Source organism: Diorhabda carinulata, chromosome X (genome assembly GCF_026250575.1).
Source record: "Diorhabda carinulata isolate Delta chromosome X, icDioCari1.1, whole genome shotgun sequence".
Classification (NCBI taxonomy): domain Eukaryota; kingdom Metazoa; phylum Arthropoda; class Insecta; order Coleoptera; family Chrysomelidae; genus Diorhabda; species Diorhabda carinulata.
Genome location: NC_079472.1, coordinates 7,122,723 through 7,133,554, shown reverse-complemented (window position 1 = coordinate 7,133,554; position 10,832 = coordinate 7,122,723). Strand labels below are relative to the sequence as shown.

General features: G+C 32.0%; 1 protein-coding gene across 1 annotated transcript in view; it reads left to right on the top strand.

Moving 5' to 3' along the window:
- Positions 1-325: 325 nt before the first annotated feature.
- The window catches only part of LOC130901017 (Kv channel-interacting protein 1-like), a 69,717-nt gene continuing 59,210 nt past the window's right edge, over positions 326-10,832 (top strand). The window contains exon 1 of the mRNA XM_057812063.1: positions 326-513. Coding sequence (XP_057668046.1) covers positions 441-513 — 73 coding nt within the window. The 5' untranslated portion in view covers positions 326-440. The remainder of the gene's footprint in view (positions 514-10,832) is intronic.

Sequence of the window (10,832 nt, the reverse complement as noted above, 5' to 3'; positions counted from 1 at the left end):
ACAACCGATGAAAAAAATTTGCTGGAAATAAATTTTCGTGATTATATCAACTTTTACGTATAGTATGATGTTATTTATTATCCAAACGTCCTTTCATTTCAAATGAACAATGAATTTATTTCTTTAACATATATCATATGAATAAGTACAAAAATCTATGAAACATTATTATTCTACTGTCTCTATTCTATTACATTCTAAATGAGGGATGAATAAAAGTTATTTTCGCCCACTTTTGAATTCAACGATGTCTTTCTCGCGCACCTTCATTTCTCTTCTAGCGCAAGCGCTACCCTTTAAGGACTGCAGCCCAGCAGTGTAAGGAGCAGTTCCTAGTTGGAAATTAGAATGTTACATTCATACGGGAATTTCGCGTGTAAACTTCTGCGAATTTGTCAGTTTAAATGCAATGTTTTGAATGAAAAGATCGTGGCTGATGTATGGGGAAGATCACGTCTATAAAATCCAGTGATATTATTAATACATCCAGACGGAAAAAATTGTGTATATTAGGTAAGTGACATAACTGTATACTTTTTAGGAAATTTTATTGAAATCTACATTTACGTATCTTGGATTTGCATCGATTTAATTCATAGATTTACAATGAATCAGTTAAATTTTTTTATTTGTGAACAGTTTGCTAATTATAAATTATATGATTAATTTGAGTTGAAAAAACGTTTCAATGCAAATTTGGTGGAAAAATAATTAAGAATTCGTATTTTACACTTATTTTAATTACAATACTACACGCAACCTACATAAATACATTTAAATGTCTATAAATCGCCAACTGAATTCACGAAACTACTGTTGAAATTTTCATCGATCTCCAGCAAATCTCTCCGAATGATATTTAGCAAAACCTACCCAAAATAATTAAAATCTGAGTCGAGATATTTTGTACTAGTTTATGACCTAAATTAGGAAAAATGATAAGTTTGAGATTGTAAACAATAACATTGATAAAATGTACTAATAGAAACTTGATATACAAAAGTAAAAAATCAATTCATCTTCGAAAATTATGTAAATACAAACTAATATTTATATAGTCTCTAGGAGGCATACGATCACAATTTACAAAAATTTTTTGTCTTAGCCTGAATATCAATCACAACTACAATCTGAAATTATTATCGTACATACAGAATGTCCCCAAAGTACATAAACAAATTAATCATAAGATTTTTCAACTGGAATGCTTTAAATTCGATCACATTTTTTGATTCTACCTAAAAAATTAGGTCAACTTTGGTTAGGTTGTATCTAGGTTTTGTAGTTTTGTCAAATCTAAACATCATTTACTTCATTTTTAGGTCACTAACATTGTACTTGAGGGTTTCTTATATCTATATTCTAACCATTATAAAGTTTTCAGCGTTATTTGAAATATAGTATTTATCCTATAAAGGATAAATTTAATATTAGAGAACGATTTGGCTATAAATTTAATTTCGTTACTAATAAATATACTCCCATCCCGTGAAGTATATGAATTTTTTCTCCCTCCCGCAGAAATTATTATTTTTTTTTAAATTTAATTCAATACTTCTCCATATAATAATGAACAGCTTTAACCAGTTTCTAAAGCATTGTGTACATTGTTATTTTATAAAAAACGCCACAAGCTGGTAGTTTATTATCAAAAATTCAGGGAAATAGAAATTATTAATTTGTACAATAGCCAAATAGGAGAATCAGCAATATTTCTCTGCTGCCAGAACATACATTAATTAAAAATGGTGCCAAACAAAGACCGCTACTGCAGTTTCAGAGACTGTGATTTAGATGTACCTTCAAGAAAAATCTGGTGTTCTAAGGTCTTCATGAAAGTTATAGTATGAATAGTCCAAGTTGTCCATTGCTGGGCATAAGCCTCTGGTAGATGAATCAATCTGTGTCGGTTTTGTGCGACACTCTTCTAGTTTGATTTCTTTCTCTTAATATCGTCATACCATCTCATTAGTGGACGTTCCGTATATATATTACGGTGTGTATCTTAACGAGATCTCCACTTTTTTATCCAGCGTTGATCTGCATACCTATCTACATGACCAACCCAGTTCCATAGATATTACCACTTTTAAGAAGAATAAAATTTTAGTTTGATGTTATTATTCTTCTTTCTTCCATAATAATTTTATATATATCTTCTATATATTTTCTTATCCTGACTCTAGATTGTCACTCCACCTCTACTACGTGTTCCAATTGAAGATTTATGTTCTGCTAGTTTTACCAATCTATCGTTTTTCATTCGACTTATATGTTGATTCCATTGTTTTTTACGTTGTGATACCATTCGTTAATGATATCTACGTTACTTAATCGTGTCTACGTTACTTTCGGTCTAATAGTGTTTTCCCGAGATTCGTCTGATAATTTACATCTCTGTGATCTCTAAAATCTGTTATGTTTTCGATGTTTATTTCTGTCTTATTTCTGATATAGGTCTGAACGTTGCGTTGTAAATTTGTGTCTTTGTTTCTTGTCTTTTGTGGTGTTTCTCCGTCATATTACGTTCTGCGACTTAATTTGCTCGAACTACTTGCCCTCTTATCTAGTCTTCTCCGTTTCCATAACTGTTTATGTCATTTCCAAGGTATTTGAATTTTATTCTCTGTTTTATTTTTTGACATTTAAATTCTATTTTGCATCTAATGGGCTCTTTTGATGTTGTCATGCGTATGGTTTTTTCAGTCGAAATAGTTATATTATACTGTTTTCCTGTGAGATTAAAGGTATACTCGTATATTAATCTTTGGGGATTATCTTCATTTTCGACACATATTATGGCGTTATCGGCGTAGCACTAAATTTTGATTTCTATGTCACCCATTTCTTCGTCATGTCGACTTACAACTCGTTTTTAATGGAAATCGATACATTTTTCATAATTGTTATTTACGTTATTCCAAACACTGTGGAAATACGTTGTTTACAATATAGAGGAGAAAATGTATTTTACTCATTAGTAATGTTTCATTACGTCAATTCTGAATTTGTGTTACTAATTAATCCATATATCACAAATTACCTTTGAATTTTGTGTAGATGAAAAAACTCATAATTCAATGTAATAAATTTGAAACAGTTGCTCGAATTGTGCACTTATGTCTGTAGGGTATAGAGTTTAACACCACGCTCATTTTTTAACATTAAAATGTCAGGTGTAGCTGCAGCAATCGCATTCCTAATTCGAATTATCGAGAGTAGTCGGTGTACCATACACAATATTAATAAGAATTGAAAAAATAATATGTATATATAAAAGTGTTTCACGGGTTGAACCGCATAGGAAATTTGAAATTTCTCGATTATTCGGCTTCTATGAGGGTTGTCTAAAAAGTTTCCAACCTCAACCTGCAGATGTCAGCTGTCATTAAATATTTGCTTTGAAAGGCAATACACCTCCACAAATAAACGAGGAGTCAGACACTGTGAACGTAGACTTTGCACCATTTACGACCGTAAAATTGAGGGTGACTGGATTCAAAGTGACCGTTCTTGCTTGTCTGACGATCTTCAGGACGACCAAAAAATGCAACAACCAGCGATATCATTTCAAAAGTTCATCAAATGTTATTCACGGGCTAAACCGTATTGGAAATTTGGAATTTTAAGATTTTTGGCCTTCTTGGGGGTTTACTAAAAAGTTTCCTACCTCAACCTGCAGATCTGAGCCCTCATTAATATAAATTGATGCGTTGAGATATTCTCACTAACGGTTCAGCCATTTTGAACGCCTAGTTTCCGTTTATTACAAATTACTAAAACATATATTGATAAAATAATAGAATTTTCCAATAGCTCTATTGGTTCGATGTAACCATGAGTTTCTGGAATTTTCAACGTTTCTGGTTTGATTTCGTGGTCTGGTGTGAGTTTCATCAGTACGACTTCTGGAACGAAAATTTCTTGAATAGTTTTCTTTCCTTAAAGGAGACCTTCAATAACAAATGGTTGTTCAGTTAACAGAACACTGGTTGATTAGATCCATTCATCTTAAATTTTAATAGGATATAATATTCCTATTAATATGATTTTAGATGTTTCCTACACAAAATTTTTTGTTGCTATGCATTTGGTGCAGTTATGAACATTCGGAACTAGACATCTTGATGGTACATGATTCATACATCGTTGATAAGAAGGTCGTTTCTAATAGAGTGAATGTAATTTCAACTCTTTTAAAGTATATAATTCAATACTATTTATATCTAAATGTGAAAAGGTGATTGTTGTAATTAATTTAATGATATATTCATTAACAATTTGGAGATTAATTACTTCATCATGCGTATAAATCACCAGAGAATTTCTGCAAGTGCAGTACTATTATTATATATTTTATTTAATAGTTTATTAAATCTAGTATCTAAGGATTGTCTGAACGAGATTTACTCATTACGAACTTACTTGGAAGTTAAATAGCAATTAGTAGATTTTATTGAAATAATCGTTATAAAAAAGATAAAAAGTCATAAAAAAATGTGTTGAGTGAATTCATAATATTACGTTATGGTTACAAAACATAAAATAACATGGTTATTTTATAAATAATGTTAATAATGATTTAAGACAATTTAAAATTCTTACGGTGTTTCTGAATTCGGTTAATTGAATGTACTTAGAAATTTTCGAGCATCACCATGAAATTATTTAATAGCTTAGCCATGAGCTGTTTTTTATGGATACTTATGGCACAGTGAGTAATGATGTATATCTAATATCCAATTTGCTATGAATATAACTATCACTTGTATTGGCATTTGTGCAGCCATTAACTACACAACGATTCACAATTTTCAATGATCATTACACCACATTTTGCTAAGGTACATGGTAAATCAAACGAATCACTCGTAATAAAAAAGGCTTTATTGCTTGTTAATAAGAACAATACATAGAACTGGTCAAGGTACACGTCTTGCTTAGGAGCTCTTCCACACATACAAGAGATCATGCATTCTTCACACAACAATATACATGGGCACAAATATAAATGTAGTACTCTTAACACATTTAATTATTTTACAACTTATAATAGTTATTTACTACCACTAAACAATAACAAATAGATGCCATTTGTCCGACATTAGCGAACGCAACATCGCCCTGGCGACATATTCAGGAAAATGATCTTCAGTGTTTTAGCTCTTCCAATATCAATTGCAGAAGACAATTAACCAAGGAACAATATTTCATAAATACATACGGCACTCATAATGTTTACTCCCCGTATAAAATTCGGTAAACATCTAACAAAGCGTCGGTCCACGTGGACTCATCATCTCCACTGTTGACCAATGAAAACATCGAATCGTAAACATAAATGCATTTCTATTGGCCGAAGCTGTCGGAAGGCGCATGTACACAATTTCTTTGAAATATACCTGCTAGATAGTCTGCGATAAGCAGTGGCGTGGATTGGTGAGATTTAGACCATGGGCGAATAAAGGCAATGAAATTGCACAGTGTAGTAAGAATAAAGACTGGTATGAATTTAATAATAAAGATTTAGGTATACAAACACACCAAGTTATTTTAAATATATACAAATGTTTAAAAAACGAAAATATTCAACAATCTGATAATGCAATCATAATAATATTGAAAAAGGAGTTGCTGTGGATCATTCACAAAACCGAAAAACATGTAAAGAAAACACTGAAATCATGGTAGATCAAACAAAATTTTTGGCAAGGGCTTTTATAATCTGCAATTGATATTGGAAGAACTATAATAACTATGTAATTCAAAGGCCCCAACCCAACTAGCAAGCTGTCGTCGATTTGACGTCTGTTAGATATATTATTTCAGGACAGTGACATTTTGCAATTTGAAAAAAAAATGTCTAAACAATAACTACAAATGTGACGTCTTTCAGACTTTAGCGTGCTAGCTGGGAAGCTTCAACACAGTTTAAGAAAAATAAATCGCATGGATGCATAACTGTAGATGAAACCTGTTTTCATAACTTCATTCCTGATAAGGAAAAAAGAGTCAAAACCTAAAAAGTCAGAGATAGTTCCATTAGCCGGCTATTTTGTACAGTTTATACGATACCCTCTTCAACTTGGGTGGTTAATAGTTAATATTTCAACTTATGCAAGAAATTAAAACTTGATGACTGGTCATGTCAGAACAATGAGAAATGAAATTTAAAATAATAGTTCAACGGCAAGGATAAAAAATGCACAATCAGTGCTCTTTAACTATCTTCAACAAGGTAAACCAATAATAGGAGAGTATTACACATCATTGCTTGGTAAGGTTAAGAAAGAAAAAGTGACAGTATATGAAGCTTTTCCATCAAGACAACGTACCTTCTCACTTCTCGGTGATCGCCGGCGCCGTGACTAAATTTCATGAATTGCACTTCGAATTGATTGCCCACCCATCGTTTTCACTAGATTTGGCAACTTTCTTCTGTTTCTAACAACAAGCTAGGAGAAAAATATTCGTCAGATAAGGGCGTTACCGTTTTCGTAAACTTCTATTTTGAGAAGCAAGACGATAACTTTTATTTGGAAGGATTAAAGAGCTTAGAGCATCGCTGGACTAAGTATATAGATTTATAAGATTATAAGATTTATAATTTATAATGTTGAAAAATAAAAATGATTATGGAAAAATGTCTTGTTTTTTTGTTACGTTAGAAACTATTCGAGCAATCCTCTTACTTTAAGGCTATTATGAAGACAATGGAAGTTGATATGTTTGTGCGCTCATTATTCTATCCGTGAGGTACTCCACGTAAAGAATTACCCTTTTCAACTGATTCTAATGCTATAACAGATCTTCTACACGTAATGTAGACTACAAAGTGGATACGGAAATTACGGAAATCGCTTTCTTAAGTTAAATTCAAACGTATACGTTTTTTTATGTCAATCAAGTTATCATCAGTTTGTCCAGGCTTCAGTACTTAAAAAAAGTATATATCCCACCAAACACACAGAAGCACATTTTTGACTTTGTTACCTGACAATCAAATAACGACATGGGTAGAAACATTATTTTCCGTTCCCTCTGTACTATAATAAAATTTAAATATCGTATAAATGCTTACAAACGAAAACACTAACGATTTATTTCTGAACGTTTGATAGGCATGTACGGAGAGAGATTGTCTTTCTTCAACAAAAACCTTTAGCACCCTCTTATGTTGAAAGCACAGTTTTGTTTGTGACCTTACTATCCTTAAAGCTTGTCGTGACTATCCAGTCTTACCCATATCGTCGCAACTCAAACATAACACCAAATCACCATCAAACTTCCCATAAATACGACCCTCATACACAATTACCTCAGAACAGAACAAAACAATCAACGAAAAGAACTGATGATATAAATAAAAATGTAAAACACCTCTCTCTAGGCAATTGAATTATTTTAATGAATATGATTATTAAAATATTTCAGTCTAAGTGTCCAAAAAATTAAGTAATTGTTTTAGGCGATTGTGGTGATAGGACAGGCATCTCAATGTTCGAGAAACAGATTAAAAAGTCATTTTTAGATTAAATAATAAAATAGAATTCCTTTAACAAGTCATGCAATAGCAAGAGAACATATATTTAATTACATTGGAAACTCGGTTATATGGATTCGCGATTATCCGGATTCAATAAATATATACTTACATTAAAATGTCAAAGTCAATGAAACTATAAACTGTGTTGACCTTTTAGACTAAATACATATTATATACTCGATTAAGAAATGAAAACTACCAAATATTTTGAGCACCTATTTTGGTAATTCATTTAATAATTTCTTGATGAACATTGATTACATTATTATCAATCGAAAATATTGGCTTTTGAAATATTTAATACTTACTTGGCAGTATTATTATATTTCTAGTTTAGAAATTATTAGAAACGTCAATAATCAATTAAAAGAATAATACTTTTTTGATAATACTATTAGAAATGATCCTCAGAGTAACCGTAATCCAATATAGCAATTAACAATTCGTAAAAAAAATATGTAGAGACTGCTGGGTTCCTTTTCGAGAATCTACTGTGAATTATTTTATTTTGTTGCAACTATTGTATTGTTTTCAGTTTTTCTTTATGCGTCTTAACTGAATAATTTTAGTTTTTGTTTTAAAATTGTTGCTCGTTATTGTTATCAGTTACTGTTTTTTGTTGTTTGGTCTTTGGCGTTATTGTAATTCGATACAATTCATCATTTCAGTTAAAATATTTGAATTTTATAACATTTGCTCAAATTAATACCTCATTATGTGATACGCCATTATGGTTCTTCTATGTTTGATAATAAGTCCCATATGTCGTTTCCAATGGTTATTTATATAATCTGAAAAAATTAAAAAATCTAATGAGCCTTGTAAACACTACAACCAATTAAAATGTACTGTCAATTTGACACTTTTTAGTAGTCATATAATATCCTCCCTGACGGGCTCTACATATAGTAAAAGTATGTAAAGGTCCTCGTGACTCACCCTGTATAATTATACAAAAATACATCATACAGAATCTAATTCAAAAAAGAGAATATTTAAAAATGGTTCATATACATAGAAATTGAAAAATCAATTATAGCTTAATAACCTAAAACATTTTTCCATGCATGAAATAGGGGAGTTGGATTCTTTTTTTATATTGTTTGTGATAGTAAACTGATATTTTAAATCAAATTGCTCGCCCTCGGCGAACTTCCGAATCTCCCTCAAAAACGGTAAAAATCGTCGTTATCCTGAATTTTTTCACGTCTACCCAATTTTTATGCTGAATTTCTTATGAGACCAAATTTTCAATCAATACAGTTGGGTCGAAAGTTTCAAAAATCCAGTTTAACAATTATAATAGAAAATTTCTTATTGTTTATGATAAATCCTTTATAATCCTCCGAAGACGAAAATGTGTAATTAACCATGAAAATATATTTCTAATTCTACGTTCTGCAGCTTCCGAGACTACGAATATATGGAAACTATTAGTATGTACAAGCAGCCCAACGTCATTTAGCGGACTGTTCATCGCATTGGCCATATACAAGGAAAATTTGGTGAAAATAAAACTTCTCAGTGGTGATCTGTTGCTTAAATATGGTGTATAAATAATTTCGAGTGTTACTAGGTGTAGAGGTAATATTACTGCTTCATTAGGTATTATCTTTTTCTATCTGTTTAGTCCTTTCCATTTGTTTGATATATCTATATTCCTTTCCCATTCTGGGTTTGCCTCTTTTTCTTTTCGTTTATTTCCTTTTCTATATCACATAAACTGCTTTATCTTCCTTCATTTTCACTATGTCTTCAAACCATCACAGCTCTTGTTGTTCGATTTCTACGCTAAATTTACGTCTAATTGTGTTCCTTATTTCATCTTATCTCTTCATCTCCTGTATTATTACCAGTATCTTCATTTCTTTCATTTCATTCCATTTTTGAACGTTTTGTTATTAAGTTTTTGGTGAAAAATACTTTGTACGGTGGATATGTATATCGTCTTGTTTGCCTTACTAGACACCCCTTCGTCAATTTTTCTGTCTGGCCTCACAATTTTCCCTAGATACTTTAGCTTGTTAACGCACTTCATTATTTCTGTCTGTGTATGTTTATCTACACCCCATATTATTTTAATTCATGACTCCACCTCTCTATTCTGTGTTGTAGCTTTTCCATCGTGTTATCGTATATAAATAGGTCGTTTGCATTCCACACTAATCCTCATTATTGATGTTCAATTTCGATACCCTTATTATAATAAAGACTCACCAAGCTTCTTAAAATAGCCTTTAGCATTGTCTTGATGGAACAACTCTTCTTAGCCAAATGGGGCCTTTTTGATTGATTTAATCACTCAAACGTTGAAATAAGTTCGCATAATACGCTCCGTTGATAATTTGTCAATGTCAATGAAAATTATCCCTCGCGCATCCCAAAAAACCGACGCCATGACCTTGCATGTAGATGGAAGGGTCTTTGCCTTCTTTGGAACCAGTTCTCCCTTTTCAGTCCATTGTTTCGATTGTTCTTTTGTTTCGGGTGTGGAGTGATGGACCCAAGTTTTATCCAAGATTATGAAACAGCGCAAAAATTCGGATTTATTTCTGTAAAACATTGCCAAACACTCGATGGAAACATCTTCACGACGCTGTTTATGTTCCATTTCGAGTAATCGCGGCACCCATCTTGCTCACAGCTTTCTCAGTCCAAATTTTCAGTTAATATCCGACGCACCGTACTTTTTTGAATTCCTCTTATGTCTGCTAGCTTGCGCACTTCCAGTCGACGATCATCGAGTACCACTTTGTGGATTTTCTTCAGCATTTTTTGAATCGTCACCTCATTTAGTCGATCACTGCGAGGTCGTACGGTTGAAATTCCGCTACCCAATATTTTACGAAGGAGTAGTCTCACCCAGAGTAAAATCTAGTTCAGCTTATATTGGATGGGATAAGACCTTTCAAATAAAAGTTTTGTATCACATAACGATAACCACTATTGGTGGTTAACGTTCACTATTGATGGCTGTTAAGCAAATACTAAACAACGTGGCGTCTTCAAACTTGGAACATATGTTGTATAGATTCTATACTTTCTAATGCAGTAGTATTTTTGAAGAAACTACCGCTATATTCAGGTCAGGCCAAGTACTTCTGAGACCATCCTCGTATACTTCTTGTAGTCTGTGTGACTGTGTGTCAGTCTGTATTCATTCGCTCATATAACATTTATGTAATAGAGAATAGCGATATCCCTCTAAAATTTTTTCATTGTTATACTTTTATGTGAATGGGTGCTATTATTGCTCCTCTGGAATTATTTAAATTTTGAAGGCTAC